The sequence below is a fragment of the Lissotriton helveticus genome, chromosome 1_1, assembly GCF_964261635.1.
Source record: "Lissotriton helveticus chromosome 1_1, aLisHel1.1, whole genome shotgun sequence".
Classification (NCBI taxonomy): Eukaryota; Metazoa; Chordata; class Amphibia; order Caudata; family Salamandridae; genus Lissotriton; species Lissotriton helveticus.
In genome coordinates, this window is record NC_136057.1 from 35,242,654 (window position 1) to 35,262,634 (window position 19,981).

At 59.0% G+C, this 19,981-nt stretch overlaps 1 protein-coding gene across 4 annotated transcripts in view; it reads right to left on the reverse strand.

Moving 5' to 3' along the window:
* Positions 1 to 19,981, reverse strand: part of LOC144820086 (transmembrane protein 176A-like) — a 111,949-nt gene that overhangs the window by 37,393 nt on the left and 54,575 nt on the right. For all 4 annotated transcript variants that reach the window (XM_078677794.1, XM_078677751.1, XM_078677818.1 and 1 more), the window contains one exon: positions 1,337 to 1,531. In XM_078677794.1, coding sequence (XP_078533920.1) covers positions 1,337 to 1,531 — 195 coding nt within the window. The remainder of the gene's footprint in view (positions 1 to 1,336; positions 1,532 to 19,981) is intronic.

Genomic DNA, 19,981 nt, shown 5'->3' on the forward strand with positions numbered 1-19,981 from the left:
AGTTGCATTCATTATAATTTGTAGTTTACGTTGTGTTGTCATTTACAAGAGCACTAGAAACAACACCTCTTAAGTAGGTTGTAGGATGTGAAGGCAGAAAATTCATATAACTCCGAGAAAAAAAAAATGGAAGTGCATATTTTACCTGCGTGTGAACAAACAGACTCATTTTGACTTTATGGCACATTTCGCAGGCTACATGCCACAGTACAGGTAGCTGGCAACATACTTTATGTATGCTTTTTAAACCAAGTGGACCGAGTTTCTGCAGAGGAGGATCAGGCGCAACTGCTAGTGCGCAGACCATGGGGAATCTGGTTCCAGTTCATGCAACATCCTAGGATTCTGGGCCAATCACTTAATCTCTCAATGCCTAAAAGTCCGTCTGTGATGCAATTGCGGCTATGTACAGAAATTTAATAAGCTTAAAACCTACAAGCGTACATTCTCTGGCATCGCCTGGAAAATCTGGAACTCCCTGCCAGTGGAAACAAGACTGATTCCCACTACACTGGCCTTCAAAAGGGAAGTCAAAGCTCTACTAATGAACAAGGCGTTGAACTAGATGCTTTTCTCCTCTTGCCTCCTGAATACATATCATGTGTTGCGACCCATTGTCGCCTGCCATATTGTCTTGTTTGCTGTTGATGTATATTGCCCCACTTATCGTTCTCACCCAGCCTGCGACCTATGTCCACCTTGATGTCAACCAGCGTCTGTTGTATATTGTCCCACTGTTAGATTTATTTTTCTCCCCTAGCTGTTTTCTTATGTCTTCATCAACCGTATGTAAAGCGCTCTGATACCCACTTGGGTCATGTTCGCGCTATACAAAACTTCAAATAAATAAATAAACTGCTACAATAACTTTAGGTCGAGTTCCCGCTATATGAAACTGCAAAATTAAAATTAAAAAAATGCTTCGTTCATGAAGCACCTGGTGTTTGGTGAATGTTACCCAACAGTTCAAATGTATTGCAGGAAGGGTGTGTATCTGAGACTTCAGCATGACGAACAATATACTACATATATGAAGTAATCCTGGTTAATGTGAAATTCTACAATATCTATAAGAGCCATGTGTGCTCCTTGTACGCTGATGAAAAGGACTCCTCTGTAGCCAGTTGCACGACATCATGCAGTTTTTCATAGATTCATATTCCGAAGACTGTCCAATGGAAGGCCAATGTGCCGCTTAAGAGCCATACACCAAAAACCACCTCTATTGCATACAACGGCAAAATACAGTCTTCTGCTGAGTTATCCTTTACGCACCTTGCTTGGGTGGTTCAACCCCACAACAAGGCTTACGTATTCCACCCATGGTCATACTTACCCCCAACACCTTCTGCTCCCCTTTGGGTACTGCTGGGGAGGCAGTCTTCCCCTTCCACTGGGACTTCACCATCTCGACCAGACTGTAGAGTCCAGAGGGCTGGTTAAGGTTGATGGTGATAACTGTCGGCTGAGCGATGCCGGAGGCGATCTCGAGCCCATTCACTCGGAGAACAGCGGAATACATGCCGTCCGCCTAGGAGGAGACATGAACACATGGGGTTAGCACAAGAGAGGACAGCGGAATACATGGCGTCCGCCTAGGAGACATGAACACATGGGGGTAGCACAAGAGAGGACAGCAGAATAAAAAAAATAATAATAATAAAACATTTATAGAGCGCCTGGCTGCACAAAACTGTGTATCCCCGCGCTGACTGCTAATACATTACACATATCCAGAGGAGCTGTGTTACTAGAGGAAAAAGAGAGGGTTTATATTTTAGCGAACAGATAGGTTTTCAGTTTTGTTTTGAATCTCAGTTCGGACGGCTCCATCCGCAGTTGAAGCGGAAGAGCGTTTCGGGGCTAGGTACCTGAAAGATTTTCCTCCCATCTTAGCTCTATTGATGCGGGGGAGTTCGAAGAGCATCGTACCAGATGACCTTAGGTTCCTGATCGGACGATGTATAGTTAGGAGATTTTTTAAATATCCTGGGCCTCTGTCCTGCGCAATGCGATGGGCGTAGCAAAGGGTCTTAAATTTGATCCTCTCCCTAACCGGAAGCCAGTGGAGTTTGGCTAGGGCCGCTCTAACAGAAGTTCTTCTTGGGAGTCCAAGCACCAGTCGTGCTGCGGCATTCTGCACGCATTGTAATTGATGTAGGCCCCTCTGACTGAGCCCAATCAAAAGGGCATTCCCGTAATCTAAATGGGGTGTTACCAGTGCATGGATTATGGTCTTCCTGGCTTTAGTAGGAAGAAGATCCAGCACCTTTCGGAGCACCTTTAAAATGCCGAAGCATCTTCCCGTTATTTTGTTGACCTGGGTTTTACCAGAGAGATCTAAGTCCAGCATAACGCCTAGATACATGGCGTCTGCCTAGGAGGAGACATGAAGATATGGGATTAGCACAAGAGAGGACAGCGGAATACATGGCGTCCGCCTAGGAGGAGACATGAACACATGGGGTTAGCACAAGAGAGGACAGCGGAATACATGGCGTCCGCCTAGGAGGAGACACAAAGATATGGGGTTAGCACAAGAGAGGACAGCGGAATACATGGCGTCCGCCTAGAAGGAGACATGAACACATGGGGTTAGCACAAGAGGACAGCGGAATACATGGCATCCGCCTAGGAGGTGACATGAAGATATGGGGTTAGCACAATAGAGGACAGCGGAATACATGGCGTCCGCCTAGGAGGAGACATGAACACATGGGGTTAGCACAAGAGAGGACAGCGGAATACATGGCGTCCGCCTAGGAGGAGACATGAACACATGGTGTTAGCCAAGAGAGGACACCGGAATACATGGCGTCCGCCTAGGAGGAGACATGAAGATATGGGGTTAGCCAAGAGAGGACAGCGGAATACATGGCGTCCGCCTAGGAGGAGACATGAACACATGGGGTTAGCACAAGAGAGGGCACTGGAATACATGGCGTCCGCCTAGGAGGAGACATGAACACATGGGGTTAGCACAAGAGAGGACACTGGAATACATGGCGTCCACCTAGGAGTCATGAACACATGGGGTTAGCAGAAGAGAGGACACTGGAATACATGACGTCCGCCTAGGAGGAGACATGAACACATGGGGTTAGCACAAGAGAGGACAGCGGAATACATGGCGTCCGCCTAGGAGGAGACAAAAAGATATGGGTTAGCCAAGAGAGGACAGCGGAATACATGGCGTCCGCCTAGGAGGAGACATGAACACATGGTGTTAGCACAAGAGAGGACAGCGGAATACATGGCGTCCGCCTAGGAGGAGTCATGAACACATGGTGTTAGCACAAGAGAGGACAGCGGAATACATGGCGTCCGCCTAGGAGGAGACATGAACACATGGGGTTAGCACAAGAGAGGACAGCGGAATACATGGTGTCCGACTAGGAGGAGACATGAACACATGGTGTTAGCACAAGAGAGGACAGCAGAATACATGGTGTCCGCCTAGGAGGAGTCATGAACACATGGTGTTAGCACAAGAGAGGACAGCGGAATACATGGCGTCCGCCTAGGAGGAGACATGAACACATGGGGTTAGCACAAGAGGACAGCGGAATACATGGCGTCCGCCTAGGAGGAGACATGAAGATATGGGGTTAGCACAATAGAGGACAGCGGAATACATGGCGTCCGCCTAGGAGGAGACATGAACACATGGGGTTAGCACAAGAGAGGACAGCGGAATACATGGCGTCCGCCTAGGAGGAGACATGAACACATGGTGTTAGCCAAGAGAGGACACCGGAATACATGGCGTCCGCCTAGGAGGAGACATGAAGATATGGGGTTAGCACAAGAGAGGGCACTGGAATACATGGCGTCCGCCTAGGAGGAGACATGAACACATGATGTTAGCACAAGAGAGGACAGCGGAATACATGGCGTCCGCCTAGGAGGAGACACAAAGATATGGGGTTAGCACAAGAGAGGACAGCGAAATACATGGCGTCCGCCTAGGAGGAGACATGAACACATGGGGTTAGCACAAGAGAAGACAGCGGAATACATGGCGTCCGCCTAGGAGGAGACATGAACACATGGGAGTAGCACAAGAGGACAGCGGAATACATGGCGTCCACCTAGGAGGAGACATGAACACATGGGGGTAGCACAAGAGGACAGCGGAATACATGGCATCCACCTAGGAGTCATGAACACATGGTGTTAGCACAAGAGAGTACACTGGAATACATGGCGTCCGCCTAGGAGGAGACATGAACACATGGAGTAAGCAAAATACCAAGTTAAACTTAGAGAAGAGCATAGCAGACATGTTTAAGAGTGAACAGACAGCAGGAAGGTGGATGGCGCACTATGATAAGTGCATTTGTATAGCGCACAACGCAGCGGGGGGCGGGGGAGGGGGGGGAAGCCTCGCCTTACTCAGGGGAGTTGTCAATGGTGGAAACATGAAATGGTGGAAACATGAAATGCTCAAAGAAGCAATCTCACCATGACTTGACAGAACAAAACATAAGAAAAGAAGCTTCTGTGTTGAGTATCTAATGCCAATGCAATTCTGAAACCTCAATGAAGTAATGTGGAGGGGGTTTGGCATGATAAAGCGGTCAGTAAATTATCAACGAAATGCATTACTACTGCATATTATATTCGTCAAGGACTTCTGTGAAATAGCTTATCTGTCTGGCATTAGCGAAAAACATCTGGGTTTATTTAATATCTATTTATTACATTTACTTTTAGGGGCTTTCACCCAGGCATAATATTTCATTGTCTGCTGTGGTGTTAATCATATGTCTTCATCTGTCCACTACACCGTAGTCAGTGGTGCAGCCAACTTCAGCCATTGACTAACTCCATGTGAGTGAGGGCATTCTGCCCTGTTACAAGGAGCAGGTATCCGCACACAAAGTAGTTGCCTTCAGTGCGAACCACGGTGGCAAGGAGCACTTTGAGAACAAAACAATGTCTGCTTTCAAAAACATGAAAGGAGGAAGCACACCCTAACCAATCAAAAAGGCTGGCGGCCAATGAAACGCTTTGGCAATTCTTATGATACGCCTTTAAAACGTTTTTTCTATTTATCCAGGTTACAGTCTCACTTGACATGCGACACTGAATAGGTCATTCGCAGTACATCCATTATTGGTTGTATGATGGAACAACGCATTCCATTAAAACACATGCCTTTCCCACGCGTGCGTTGCAACTGGAATGCCTTTACCACGCGTGCGTTGCAACGGGAAATGCCTTTACCACGCGTGCGTTGCAACGGGAAATGCCTTTACCACGCGTGCGTTGCAACGGGAAATGCCTTTACCACGCGTGCGTTGCAACGGGAAATGCCTTTACCACGCGTGCGTTGCAACGGGAATGTCTTTACCATGCGTGCATTTCAATGGGAAATGCCTTTGCCACGCGTGTGTTGCTACAGAAAATGCCTTTACCACGCGTACTTTGCTACACGAAATGCCTTTGCCACGTGTGCGTTGCTACGGGAAATGCCGTTGCTACAGGAAATGCCTTTGCCACACGTACGTTGCTACAGGAAATGCCTTTGCCACGCGTGCGTTGCTACAGGAAATGCCTTTGCCACGCGTGCGTTGCTACAGGAAATGCCTTTGCCACGCGTGCGTTGCAACGGGAAATGCCTTTACCACGCGTGCGTTGCAACGGGAAATGCCTTTACCACGTGTGCGTTGCAACGGGAAATGCCTTTACCACGTGTGCGTTGCAACAGGTAATGACTTTGCCAGGCATAACCTTTACCATAAATTTTACAACAACGAACATGCCTTTACCACGCATGTCTTTACCACGCATGCCTTTACCACACATGCCTTTACCACGCGTGCGTTGCAACGGGAATGTCTTTACCATGCGTGCATTTCAATGGGAAATGCCTTTGCCACGCGTGTGTTGCTACAGAAAATGCCTTTACCACGCGTACTTTGCTACACGAAATGCCTTTGCCACGTGTGCGTTGCTACGGGAAATGCCGTTGCTACAGGAAATGCCTTTGCCACGCGTGCGTTGCTACAGGAAATGCCTTTGCCACGCGTGCGTTGCTACGGGAAATGCCTTTGCCACGCGTGCGTTGCAACGGGAAATGCCTTTACCACGCGTGCGTTGCAACGGGAAATGCCTTTACCACGCGTGCGTTGCAACAGGTAATGACTTTGCCAGGCATAACCTTTACCATAAATTTTACAACAACGAACATGCCTTTACCACGCATGTCTTTACCACGCATGCCTTTACCACGCATGTCTTTACCACGCAAACCTTTACCACGCATGCCTTTACCACGCATGTCTTTACCACGTATTTCGTTGTAAAAGCATGAATGTTAAAGGCATATGCATGGTAAAGGTTTTGCCTGAATCCTGCCCTGAACCCTAAAACCGGTCCCTGTCGCAACCGCGGCCCCTCGCTCCCGGCCCTTTTTACAAATACCCGACCCCCGCTCACCCCCCTCCGTTTTTAATAAAATACCTTAAAGCCCTCAAACCGTGGCCTCGGTGACCTCAGGGTGATAGTGCAGCGGCTGTTTTAGGATCAGCTGGTCGATGGCTGTTCCTATCCCCTCCTACCGTCTCCAAGGTGCACCGAGCATCGCCCTCAGAAGGCACCTGTGGGGGCTGAAGTGGGGCCAATGAGGGCCGTTTTGTATATCACACGTCAGCCCTTCGAAGGGGCGTCACATGACAGCTCGGAGCTGCTCCTGACCGGCGGTGTGCACCGCCAGGACACATGCCTTCCCAAGACAGCCCGGCGCATTCTGGGAGTTGTAGTCGGGACCTACCACTGGGAGGAATTAAAGGGGCTCCTACAATGCGGAGGGCAGAAGTGCTCGCGGCGCCTGGGCATCTCCCCCAGAGGAGGGTGCACCCCCGCTTCTCTCCATCTTGTTTCAGTCCAAACCTTCAGTCGCCCCTGCCAACCAACTCCCTTTCGTACCCATCTCTGGGGGCCCCTGCAACCTCAGACCCGCCTCGTCGTCTGCTCTCCCACCTCTGGCAATGACAACCCCTCACCAACAGGGCTCTCTGGCTCTCACCTGGACTCCCCCTCAACCTGCACAGCTCTTGGCCTGGACCCCCTCCTCACCTGCAGAGCTCTTGGCCTGGACCCCCTCCTCACCTGCAGAGCTCTCCTGCCCTTGACCTGGACTACGCCCTCAACCTGCACAGCTCTCCCACTCTTCACCTGACCCCTCCTCACCTACACAGCTCTCCTGCCCTGAACTCCCTCCTCACCTGCACAGCTCTCCCGCTCCTGACCCGGACCCTTCCTCACCTGCTCTTCACCTGGGCCCCTTATCACCTGCACAGCTCTCCTGCTTTTGACCTGGATCCCTCTTCACCTGCACAGCTCTCTTACTCTTAACCCGGACCCCTCCTCACCTGCACAGCTCACCTGCTCTTGACCCGGACCCCTCCTCACCTGCACAGCTCTCCTGCTCTTCACTAGGAGTCCCTCCTCACCTGCACAGCTCTCCTGCTCTTGACCTGGACCCCTTCTCACCTACTCAGCTCTCCCGCTCTTGACCTGGTACCTCCTCACCTGCACAGCTCTCCTGCGTTTGACCTGGACCCCTCCTCGCCTGCACAGCTCTCCTGCTCTTCACATGGGCCACTCCTCACCTGCACAGCTCACCTGCTCTTGACCCGGACCCCTCCTCACCTGCACAGCTCTCCTGCTCTTGACCTGGACCCCTCCTCACCTGCCCAGCTCTCCTGCTCTTGACCTGGACCCCTTCTCACCTACTCAGCTCTCCCGCTCTTGACCTGGCCCCTCCTTACCTACACAGCTCTCCTACCCTGAACTCCCTTCTTCACTTGCACAGCTTTCCTGCTCTTGCACTGGACCCCACCTCATCTTCACAGATCTCTTGCTCTTGACCTTGACCCCTCATCACCTGCACAGCTCTCCTGTTCTTGACCTGGACCCCTCTTAACCTGCACAGCTCTCCTGCTCTTGACCTGGACCCCTCTTAACCTGCACAGCTCTCCTGCTCTTGACCTGGTACCTCCTCACCTGCACAGCTCTCCTGCTCTTGACCTGGTCCCTCCGCACCTGCACAGCTCTCCTGCTCTTGATCTGGACTCCCTCCTTGCCAGCACAGCTCTCCTGCTCTTGACCTGGACCCCTCCTCACCTGCACAGCTCTCCCGCTCTTGACCTGGATCACTCATCACCTGCACAGCTCTCCCGCTCTTGATCTGGACCCCTTCTCACCTGCACAGCTCTCCTGCTCTGGACCAGGACCCCTCCTCATCTACACAGCTCTCCCGCTCTTAACCTGGACCCCTCCTTACCTACACAGCTCTCCTGCCCTGAACTCCCTCCTCACTTGCACAGCTCTCCTGCTCTTCACCTGCACAGCTTCCCTGCTCTTGCACTGGACCCCTCCTCACGTGCACAGCTCTCCTGCTCTTCACTAGGAGTCCCTCCTCACGTGCACAGCTCTCCTGCTCTTCAACTGGACTCGCTCTTCACCTGCACAGCTCTCCTGCTCTTCACTAGGAGGCCCTCCTCACCTGCACAGCTCTCCTGCTCTTCACTAGGAGGCCCTCCTCACCTGCACAGCTCTCCTGCTCTTCACTAGGAGTCCCTCCTCACATGCACAGCTCTCGACCTGGAGCTCTCCTCACTGCACAGCTCTCCTGCTCTTCATCTTGACTCCCTCCTCGCTGCACAGCTCTCCTGCTCTTGACCTGGACCCCTCCTCACCTGCACAGCTCTCGACCTGGACCCCTCCTCACCTGCACAGCTCTCCGGCTCCTGACCTGGACCCCTCCTCACTGCACAGCTCTCCTGCTCTTCACCTGGACCCCCTCCTCACCAGCACAGCTCTCCTGCTCTTCACCTGGACCCCTCCTCACCTGCCCAGCTCTCCTGCTCTTCACCTGGACCCCTCCTCACCTGCACAGCTCTCCTGCTCTTGACCTGGTACCTCCTCACCTGCACAGCTCTCCTGCTCTTGACCTGGTCCCTCCGCACCTGCACAGCTCTCCTGCTCTTGATCTGGACTCCCTCCTTGCCAGCACAGCTCTCCTGCTCTTGACCTGGTACCTCCTCACCTGCACAGCTCTCCTGCTCTTCACCTGGACCCCTCCTCACCTGCACAGCTCTCCTGCTCTTCACCTGGACCCCTCCTCACCTGCATAGCTCTCCCACTTCTGACCTGGACCCCTCCTCACCTGCACAGCTCTCCTGCTCTTCACTAGGAGGCCCTCCTCACCTGCACAGCTCTCCTGCTCTTCACTAGGAGTCCCTCCTCACCTGCACAGCTCTCGACCTGGAGCTCTCCTCACTGCACAGCTCTCCTGCTCTTCATCTTGACTCCCTCCTCGCTGCACAGCTCTCCTGCTCTTGACCTGGACCCCTCCTCACCTGCACAGCTCTCCGGCTCCTGACCTGGACCCCTCCTCACTGCACAGCTCTCCTGCTCTTGACCTGGACCCCTCCTAACCTGCACAGCTCCCCTGGTCTTCACCTGGACCCCTCACCTGCACAGCTCTCCTGCTCTTCATCTGGACACCTCCTCGCCTGCACAGCTTTCCTGCTCTTGCACTGGACCCCTCCTCACCTGCATAGCTCTCCTGCTCTTCACCTGGACTCCCTCCTTGCCTGCACAGCTCTCCAGCTCTTGACCTGGACCCCTCCTCACCTGCACATCTCTTTTGCTCTTGAACCCTCCTCACGTGCACAGCTCTCCTGCTCTTCACTAGGAGTCCCTCCTCACGTGCACAGCTCTCCTGCTTTTGACCTGGTCCCTCCTCGCCTGCACAGCTCTCTTGTTCTTCACCTGGACCCCTTCTCACCTGCACAGCTCTCCCGCTCTTGACCTGCACAGCTCTCCTGCTCTTCACCTGGACCCTTCCCCCAACCTACAGTTCTCCTGCAGAGTTCTCCCCTTCTTCTCAGTAACAGAGGGAGGGAGGGACCTGGGGAGGGGGGGGATGGGAGGAGGGGGTCTGCCACGTCACTGGCACAGCTCTTTTCACCCCCCCCCCCCCCCCTCCAGCCCCTCACCTGCACAGTCTAGGCCTCTGTGCCCCTGCCTCGGGTTGGCCCCTCCTCCTTCAGACTCCCCGGTCAGCCTCGGGTCGGGGGGCTGGGCCTGAGCCGAGGACAAGCGGCCTCCATCTGCGGGAGTGGAAGGAGGAGGAGCGGGGCCTTCTGTTAGGCTCTGGCGCCCTCCAGCGGCCGGCTCTGGTAGTGACGCTGTGTAAGCATCCTTCACTGTCACTGCCGCCTGCAACCCTTCTCCCTGTGCCACGCTGCCTGCAACCCTTCTCCCAGTGCCACACTGCCTGCAACCCTCTCCCGGTGCCACACTGCTGCCTGTAACCCTTCTCCCAGTGCCACACTGCTGCCTGCAACCCTTCTCCCAGTGCCACACTGCCTGCAACCCTTCTCCCAGTGCCACACTGCCTGCAACCCTTCTCCCAGTGCCACACTGCCTGCAACCCTTCTCCCAGTGCCACACTGCCTCCAACCCTTCTCCCAGTGCCACACTGCCTGCAACCCTTCTCCCAGTGCCACACTGCCTGCAACCCTTCTCCCAGTGCCACACTGCCTGCAACCCTTCTCCCAGTGCCACACTGCCTCCAACCCTTCTCCCAGTGCCACACTGCCTGCAACCCTTCTCCCAGTGCCACACTGCCTGCAACCCTTCTCCCAGTGCCACACTGCCTGCAACCCTTCTCCCAGTGCCACACTGCCTGCAACCCTTCTCCCAGTGCCACACTACCTCCAACCCTTCTCCCAGTGCCACACTGCCTCCAACCCTTCTCCCAGTGCCACACTGCCTGCAACCCTTCTCCCAGTGCCACACTGCCTGCAACCCTTCTCCCAGTGCCACACTGCCTCCAACCCTTCTCCCAGTGCCACACTGCCTGCAACCCTTCTCCCAGTGCCACACTGCCTCCAACCCTTCTCCCAGTGCCACACTGCCTGCAACCCTTCTCCCAGTGCCACACTGCCTGCAACCCTTCTCCCAGTGCCACACTGCCTCCAACCCTTCTCCCAGTGCCACACTGCCTGCAACCCTTCTCCCAGTGCCACACTGCCTGCAACCCTTCTCCCAGTGCCACACTGCCGGCAACCCTTCTCCCGGTGCCACGCTGCCTGCAACACTCCTGCCGGTGCCACGCTGCCTGCAACCCTTCTCCCGGTGCCACGCTTCCTGCAACCGTTCTCCAGGTGCCACACTGCCGGCAACACTCCTGCCGGTGCCACACTGCCTGCAACACTCCTGCCGGTGCCACGCTGCCTGCAACACTCCTGCCGGTGCCACACTGCCTGCAACCCTCCTCCCGGTGCCACGCTGCCTGCAACACTCCTGCCGGTGCCACGCTGCCTGCAACACTCCTGCCGGTGCCACGCTGCCTGCAACACTCCTGCCGGTGCCACGCTGCCTGCAACACTCCTGCCGGTGCCACGCTGCCTGCAACACTCCTGCCGGTGCCACGCTGCCTGCAACCCATCTCCCGGTGCCACGCTGCCTGCAACCCTTCTCCGGTGCCACGCTGCCTGCAACCCTTCTCCCGGTGCCACGCTTCCTGCAACCCTTCTCCTGGTGCCACACTGCCTGCAACCCTTCTCCCGGTGCCACGCTTCCTGCAACCCTCCTCCCGGTGCCACGCTGCCTGCAACCCTTCTCCCGGTGCCACACTGCTGCCTGCAACCCTTCTCTCGGTGCCACACTGCTGCCTGCAAACCTTCTCCCGGTGCCACACTGCCTCGAACCCTTCTCCCGGTGCCACACTGCCTCGAACCCTTCTCCCGGTGCCACACTGCCTCGAACCCTTCTCCCGGTGCCACACTGCCTCGAACCCTTCTCCCGGTGCCACACTGCTGCCTGCAACCCTTCTCCCGGTGCCACACTGCTGCCTGCAACCCTCCTCCCGGTGCCACGCTGCCTGCAACACTCCTGCCGGTGCCACGCTGCCTGCAACACTCCTGCCGGTGCCACGCTGCCTGCAACACTCCTGCCGGTGCCACGCTGCCTGCAACCCATCTCCCGGTGCCACGCTGCCTGCAACCCTTATCCGGTGCCACGCTGCCTGCAACCCCTCTCCCGGTGCCACGCTTCCTGTATTCCTTCTCCCGGTGCCACACTGCCTGCAACCCTTGTCCCGGTGCCACGCTTCCTGCAACCCTCCTCCCGGTGCCACGCTGCCTGCAACCCTTCCCCCGGTGCCACACTGCTGCCTGCAACCCTTCTCTCGGTGCCACACTGCTGCCTGCAAACCTTCTCCCGGTGCCACACTGCCTCGAACCCTTCTCCCGGTGCCAAACTGCCGCGAACCCTTCTCCCGGTGCCACACTGCCTGCAACCCTTCTCCCGGTGCCACACTGCTGCCTGCAACCCTTCTCCCGGTGCCACACTGCTGCCTGCAACCCTTCTCCCGGTGCCACGCTTCCTGCAACTCTCCTTCCGGTGCCACACTGCCTGCAACCCTTCTCCCGGTGCCACACTGCTGCCTGCAACCCTTCTCCCGGTGCCACGCTTCCTGCAACTCTCCTCCCGGTGCCACACTGCCTGCTCCCCTCTCCCAGTGCCACACTGCCTGCATTCCATCTCCCGGTGCCACACTGCCTGCAACCCTTCTCCCGGTGCCACGCTGCCTGCAACCCTTCTCCCGGTGCCACGCTTCCTGCAACTCTCCTCCCGGTGCCACGCTGCCTGCAACTCTCCTGCCGGTGCCACGCTGCCTGCAACTCTCCTGCCGGTGCCACGCTGCCTGCAACCCATCTCCTGGTGAAACACTGCCTCCAACCCTTCTCCCAGTGCCACGCTGCTTCCAACCCTTCTCCCGGTGCCACACTGCTGCCTGCAACCCTCCTCCCGGTGCCACGCTTCCTGCAACTCTCCTCCCGGTGCCACGCTGCCTGCAACCCTCCTGCCGGTGCCACGCTGCCTGCAACCCTCCTCCCGGTGCCATGCTGCCTGCAACCCTTCTCCCAGTGCCACGCTGCCTGCAACCCTTCTCCCAGTGCCACGCTGCCTCCAACCCTTCTCCTGGTGCCACGCTGCCTCCAACCCTTCTCCCGGTGCCACGCTGCCTGCAACCCTCCTCCCGGTGCCACACTGCTGCCTGCAACCCTTCTCCCGGTGCCACACTGACTGCAACCCTTCTCCCAGTCCCACAATGCTGCCTGCAACCCTTCTCCCGGTGCCACACTGCTGCCTGCAACCCTTCTCCCGGTGCCACACTGCTGCCTGCAACCCTCCTCCCGGTGCCACGCTTCCTGCAACTCTCCTCCCGGTGCCACGCTGCCTGCAACCCTTCTCCCGGTGCCACGCTGCCTGCAACCCTTCTCCCGGTGCGACGCTTCCCGCAACCCTTCACCCGGTGCCACGCTTCCTGCAACCCTCCTCCCGGTGCCACACTGCCTCCAACCCTTCTCCCAGTGCAACGCTGCCTCCAACCCTTCTCCCAGTGCCACGCTGCCTGCAACCCTCCTCCCGGTGCCACACTGCTGCCTGCAACCCTTCTCCCAGTGCCACGCTGCCTCCAACCCTTCTCCCAGTGCCACGCTGCCTCCAACCATTCTCCCAGTGCCACACTGCCTGCAACACTTCTCCCAGAGCCACACTGCTTGCAACACTTCTCCCAGAGCCACGCTGCCTGCAACCCTTCTCCCGGTGCCACGCTGCCTGCAACCCTTCTCCCGGTGCCACGCTGCCTGCAACACTTCTCCAGCTGCCACACTGCTGCCTGCAACCCTTCTCCCGGTGCCACACTGCTGCCTGCAACCCTTCTCCCGGTGCCACACTGCTGCCTGCAACCCTTCTCCTGCTGCCACACTGCCGCCTGCAACCCTTCTCCCAGTGCCACACTGCCTGCAACCCTTCTCCCGATGCCACACTGCTGCCTGCAACCCTTCTCCCGGTGCCACGCTGCCTGCTCTCCTCTCCCGGTGCCACACTGCCTGCAACCCTTCTCCCGGTGCCACGCTGCCTGCAACCCTTATCCGGTGCCACACTGCCTGCAACCCCTCTCCCGGTGCCACGCTTCCTGTAACCCTTCTCCCGGTACCACACTGCCTGCAACCCTTGTCCCGGTGCCACGCTTCCTGCAACCCTCCTCCCGGTGCCACGCTGCCTGCAACCCTTCTCCCGGTGCCACACTGCTGCCTGCAACCCTTCTCTCGGTGCCACACTGCTGCCTGCAAACCTTCTCCCGGTGCCACACTGCCTCGAACCCTTCTCCCGGTGCCACACTGCCTCGAACCCTTCTCCCGGTGCCACACTGCCGCGAACCCTTCTCCCGGTGCCACACTGCCTGCAACCCTTCTCCCGGTGCCACACTGCTGCCTGCAACCCTTCTCCCGGTGCCACACTGCTGCCTGCAACCCTTCTCCCGGTGCCACACTGCTGCCTGCAACCATCCTCCCGGTGCCACGCTTCCTGCAACTCTCTTCCCGGTGCCACGCTCCCTGCAACCCTTCTCCCGGTGTCACGCTGCCTGCAACCCTTCTCCCGGAGCGACGCTTCCCGCAACCCTTCTCCCAGTGCCACGCTGCCTCCAAGCCTTCTCCCAGTGCCACACTGCCTGCAACCCTTCTCCCAGTGCCACACTGCCTGCAACCCTTCTCCCAGTGCCACACTGCCTGCAACCCTTCTCCCAGTGCCACACTGCCTCCAACCCTTCTCCCAGTGCCACACTGCCTCCAACCCTTCTCCCAGTGCCACACTGCCTCCAACCCTTCTCCCATTGCCACACTGCCGGCAACCCTTCTCCCGGTGCCACGCTGCCTGCAACCCTTCTCCCGGTGCCACGCTTCCTGCAACCGTTCTCCAGGTGCCACACTGCCGGCAACACTCCTGCCGGTGCCACACTGCCTGCAACACTCCTGCCGGTGCCACGCTGCCTGCAACACTCCTGCCGGTGCCACACTGACTGCAACCCTTCTCCCAGTCCCACAATGCTGCCTGCAACCCTTCTCCCGGTGCCACACTGCTGCCTGCAACCCTCCTCCCGGTGCCATGCTGCCTGCAACCCTTCTCCCAGTGCCACGCTGCCTGCAACCCTTCTCCCAGTGCCACGCTGCCTCCAACCCTTCTCCCGGTGCCACGCTGCCTCCAACCCTTCTCCCGGTGCCACGCTGCCTGCAACCCTCCTCCCGGTGCCACACTGCTGCCTGCAACCCTTCTCCCGGTGCCACACTGACTGCAACCCTTCTCCCAGTCCCACAATGCTGCCTGCAACCCTTCTCCCGGTGCCACACTGCTGCCTGCAACCCTTCTCCCGGTGCCACACTGCTGCCTGCAACCCTCCTCCCGGTGCCAAGCTTCCTGCAACTCTCCTCCCGGTGCCACGCTGCCTGCAACCCTTCTCCCGGTGCCACGCTGCCTGCAACCCTTCTCCCGGTGCGACGCTTCCCGCAACCCTTCACCCGGTGCCACGCTTCCTGCAACCCTCCTCCCGGTGCCACACTGCCTCCAACCCTTCTCCCAGTGCCACTCTGCCTCCAACCCTTCTCCCAGTGCAACGCTGCCTCCAACCCTTCTCCCAGTGCCACGCTGCCTGCAACCCTCCTCCCGGTGCCACACTGCTGCCTGCAACCCTTCTCCCAGTGCCACGCTGCCTCCAACCCTTCTCCCAGTGCCACGCTGCCTCCAAGCCTTCTCCCAGTGCCACACTGCCTGCAACCCTTCTCCCAGTGCCACGCTGCCTGCAACCCTTCTCCCGGTGCCACGCTGCCTGCAACACTACTCCAGCTGCCACACTGCTGCCTGCAACCCTTCTCCCGGTGCCACACTGCTGCCTGCAACCCTTCTCCCGGTGCCACACTGCTGCCTGCAACCCTTCTCCTGCTGCCACACTGCCGCCTGCAACCCTTCTCCCAGTGCCACACTGCCTGCAACCCTTCTCCCGATGCCACACTGCTGCCTGCAACCCTTCTCCCGGTGCCACGCTGCCTGCTCTCCTCTCCCGGTGCCACACTGCCTGCAACCCTTCTCCCGGTGCCACGCTGCCTGCAACCCTTATCCGGTGCCACGCTGCCTGCAACCCCTCTCCCGGTGCCACGCTTCCTGTAACCCTTCTCCCGGTACCACACTGCCTGCAACCCTTGTCCCGGTGCCACGCTTCCTGCAACCCTCCTCCCGGTGCCACGCTGCCTGCAACCCTTCTCCCGGTGCCACACTGCTGCCTGCAACCCTTCTCTCGGTGCCACACTGCTGCCTGCAACCCTTCTCCCGGTGCCACACTGCCTCGAACCCTTCTCCCGGTGCCACACTGCCTCGAACCCTTCTCCCGGTGCCACACTGCCGCGAACCCTTCTCCCGGTGCCACACTGCCGCGAACCCTTCTCCCGGTGCCACACTGCCGCGAACCCTTCTCCCGGTGCCACACTGCCTGCAACCCTTCTCCCGGTGCCACACTGCTGCCTGCAACCCTTCTCCCGGTGCCACACTGCTGCCTGCAACCCTTCTCCCGGTGCCACACTGCTGCCTGCAACCATCCTCCCGGTGCCACGCTTCCTGCAACTCTCTTCCCGGTGCCACGCTGCCTGCAACCCTTCTCCCGGAGCGACGCTTCCCGCAACCCTTCTCCCAGTGCCACGCTGCCTCCAAGCCTTCTCCCAGTGCCACACTGCCTGCAACCCTTCTCCCAGTGCCACACTGCCTGCAACCCTTCTCCCAGTGCCACACTGCCTGCAACCCTTCTCCCAGTGCCACACTGCCTCCAACCCTTCTCCCAGTGCCACACTGCCTGCAACCCTTCTCCCATTGCCACACTGCCGGCAACCCTTCTCCCGGTGCCACGCTGCCTGCAACCCTTCTCCCGGTGCCACGCTTCCTGCAACCGTTCTCCAGGTGCCACACTGCCGGCAACACTCCTGCCGGTGCCACACTGCCTGCAACACTCCTGCCGGTGCCACGCTGCCTGCAACACTCCTGCCGGTGCCACACTGACTGCAACCCTTCTCCCAGTCCCACAATGCTGCCTGCAACCCTTCTCCCGGTGCCACACTGCTGCCTGCAACCCTCCTCCCGGTGCCACGCTGCCTCCAACCCTTCTCCCAGTGCCACGCTGCCTCCAACCATTCTCCCAGTGCCACACTGCCTGCAACACTTCTCCCAGAGCCACACTGCTTGCAACACTTCTCCCAGAGCCACACTGCCTGCAACCCTTCTCCCGGTGCCACGCTGCCTGCAACCCTTCTCCCGGTGCCACGCTGCCTGCAACACTTCTCCAGCTGCCACACTGCTGCCTGCAACCCTTCTCCCGGTGCCACACTGCTGCCTGCAACCCTTCTCCCGGTGCCACACTGCTGCCTGCAACCCTTCTCCCGGTGCCACACTGCTGCCTGCAACCCTTCTCCTGCTGCCACACTGCCGCCTGCAACCCTTCTCCCAGTGCCACACTGCCTGCAACCCTTCTCCCGATGCCACACTGCTGCCTGCAACCCTTCTCCCGGTGCCATGCTGCCTGCTCTCCTCTCCCGGTGCCACACTGCCTGCAACCCTTCTCCCAGTGCCACACTGCCTGCAACCCTCCTCCCGGTGCCACGCTGCCTGCAACCCTCCTCCCGGTGCCACGCTGCCTGCAACCCTCCTCCCGGTGCCACGCTGCCTGCAACCCTCCTCCCGGTGCCACGCTGCCTGCAACCCTCCTCCCGGTGCCACGCTGCCTGCAACCCTCCTCCCGGTGCCACACTGCTGCCTGCAACCCTTCTCCCAGTGCCACGCTGCCTCCAAGCCTTCTCCCAGTGCCACGCTGCCTGCAACCCTTCTCCCTGTGCCACGCTGCCTGCAACCCTTCTCCCTGTGCCACGCTGCCTGCAACCCTTCTCCCGGTGCCACACTGCTGCCTGCAACCCTTCTCCCTGTGCCACGCTGCCTGCAACCCTTCTCCCGCTGCCACACTGCCGCCTGCAACCCTTCTCCCGGTGCCACACTGCCTGCAACCCTTCTCCCGATGCCACACTGCTGCCTGCAACCCTTCTCCCGGTGCCACACTGCTGCCTGCAACCCTTCTCCCGGTGCCACACTGCCTGCAACCCTTCTCCCGATGCCACACTGCTGCCTGCAACCCTTCTCCCGGTGCCACACTGCTGCCTGCAACCTTCTCCCAGTGCCACACTGCTGCCTGCAACCTTCTCCCAGTGCCACACTGCCTGCAACCCTTCTGCCGCCGCCACACTGCCGCCTGCAACCCTTCTCCCAGTGCCACACTGTCTGCAACCCTTCTCCCAGTGCCACACTGCTGCCTGCAACCCTTCTACCGGTGCCACACTGCTTGCAACACTTCTCCCAGAGCCACACTGCCTGCAACCCTTCTCCCGGTGCCACGCTGCCTGCAACCCTTCTCCCGGTGCCACGCTGCCTGCAACACTGCTCCAGCTGCCACACTGCTGCCTGCAACCCTTCTCCCGGTGCCACACTGCTGCCTGCAACCCTTCTCCCGGTGCCACACTGCTGCCTGCAACCCTTCTCCTGCTGCCACACTGCCGCCTGCAACCCCTCTCCCAGTGCCACACTGCCTGCAACCCTTCTCCCGATGCCACACTGCTGCCTGCAACCCTTCTACCGGTGCCACGCTGCCTGCTCTCCTCTCCCGGTGCCACACTGCCTGCAACCCTTCTCCCAGTGCCACACTGCCTGCTCCCCTCTCCCGGTGCCACGCTGCCTGCAACCCTCCTCCCGGTGCCACGCTGCCTGCAACCCTCCTCCCGGTGCCACGCTGCCTGCAACCCTCCTCCCGGTGCCACGCTGCCTGCAACCCTCCTCCCGGTGCCACGCTGCCTGCAACCCTCCTCCCGGTGCCACACTGCTGCCTGCAACCCTTCTCCCAGTGCCACGCTGCCTCCAAGCCTTCTCCCAGTGCCACGCTGCCTGCAACCCTTCTCCCTGTGCCACGCTGCCTGCAACCCTTCTCCCTGTGCCACGCTGCCTGCAACCCTTCTCCCGGTGCCACACTGCTGCCTGCAACCCTTCTCCCTGTGCCACGCTGCCTGCAACCCTTCTCCCGCTGCCACACTGCCGCCTGCAACCCTTCTCCCGGTGCCACACTGCCTGCAACCCTTCTCCCGATGCCACACTGCTGCCTGCAACCCTTCTCCCGGTGCCACACTGCTGCCTGCAACCCTTCTCCCGGTGCCACACTGCCTGCAACCCTTCTCCCGGTGCCACACTGCTGCCTGCAACCCTTCTCCCAGTGCCACACTGCTGCCTGCAACCTTCTCCCAGTGCCACACTGCTGCCTGCAACCTTCTCCCAGTGCCACACTGCCTGCAACCCTTCTGCCGCCGCCACACTGCCGCCTGCAACCCTTCTCCCAGTGCCACTGTCTGCAACCCTTCTCCCAGTGCCACACTGCTGCCTGCAACCCTTCTCCCGGTGCCACACTGCTGCCTGCAACCCTTCTCCCGGTGCCACACTGCCGCCTGCAACCCTTCTCCCGGTGCCACACTGCCGCCTGCAACCCTTCTCCCGGTGCCACACTGCCGCCTGCAACCCTTCTCCCGGTGCCACACTGCCGCCTGCAACCCTTCTCCCAGTGCCACACTGCCGCCTGCAACCCTTCTCCCAGTGCCACACTGTCTGCAACCCTTCTCCCAGTGCCACACTGCCGCCTGCAACCCTTCTCCCGGTGCCACACTGCTGCCTGCAACCCTTCTCCCAGTGCCACACTGCTGCCTGCAACCCTTCTCCCAGTGCCACACTGCTGCCTGCAACCCTTCTCCCAGTGCCACACTGCTGCCTGCAACCCTTCTCCCAGTGCCACACTGCCTGCAACCCTTCTCCCGATGCCACACTGCTGCCTGCAACCCTTCTCCCGGTGCCACACTGCTGCCTGCAACCCTTCTCCCAGTGCCACACTGCTGCCTGCAACCCTTCTCCCGGTGCCCGCCTGCAACCCTTCTCCCAGTGCCACACTGCTGCCTGCAACCCTTCCCCCAGTGCCACACTGCTGCCTGCAACCCTTCTCCCAGTGCCACACTGCTGCCTGCAACCCTTCTCCCAGTGCCACACTGCT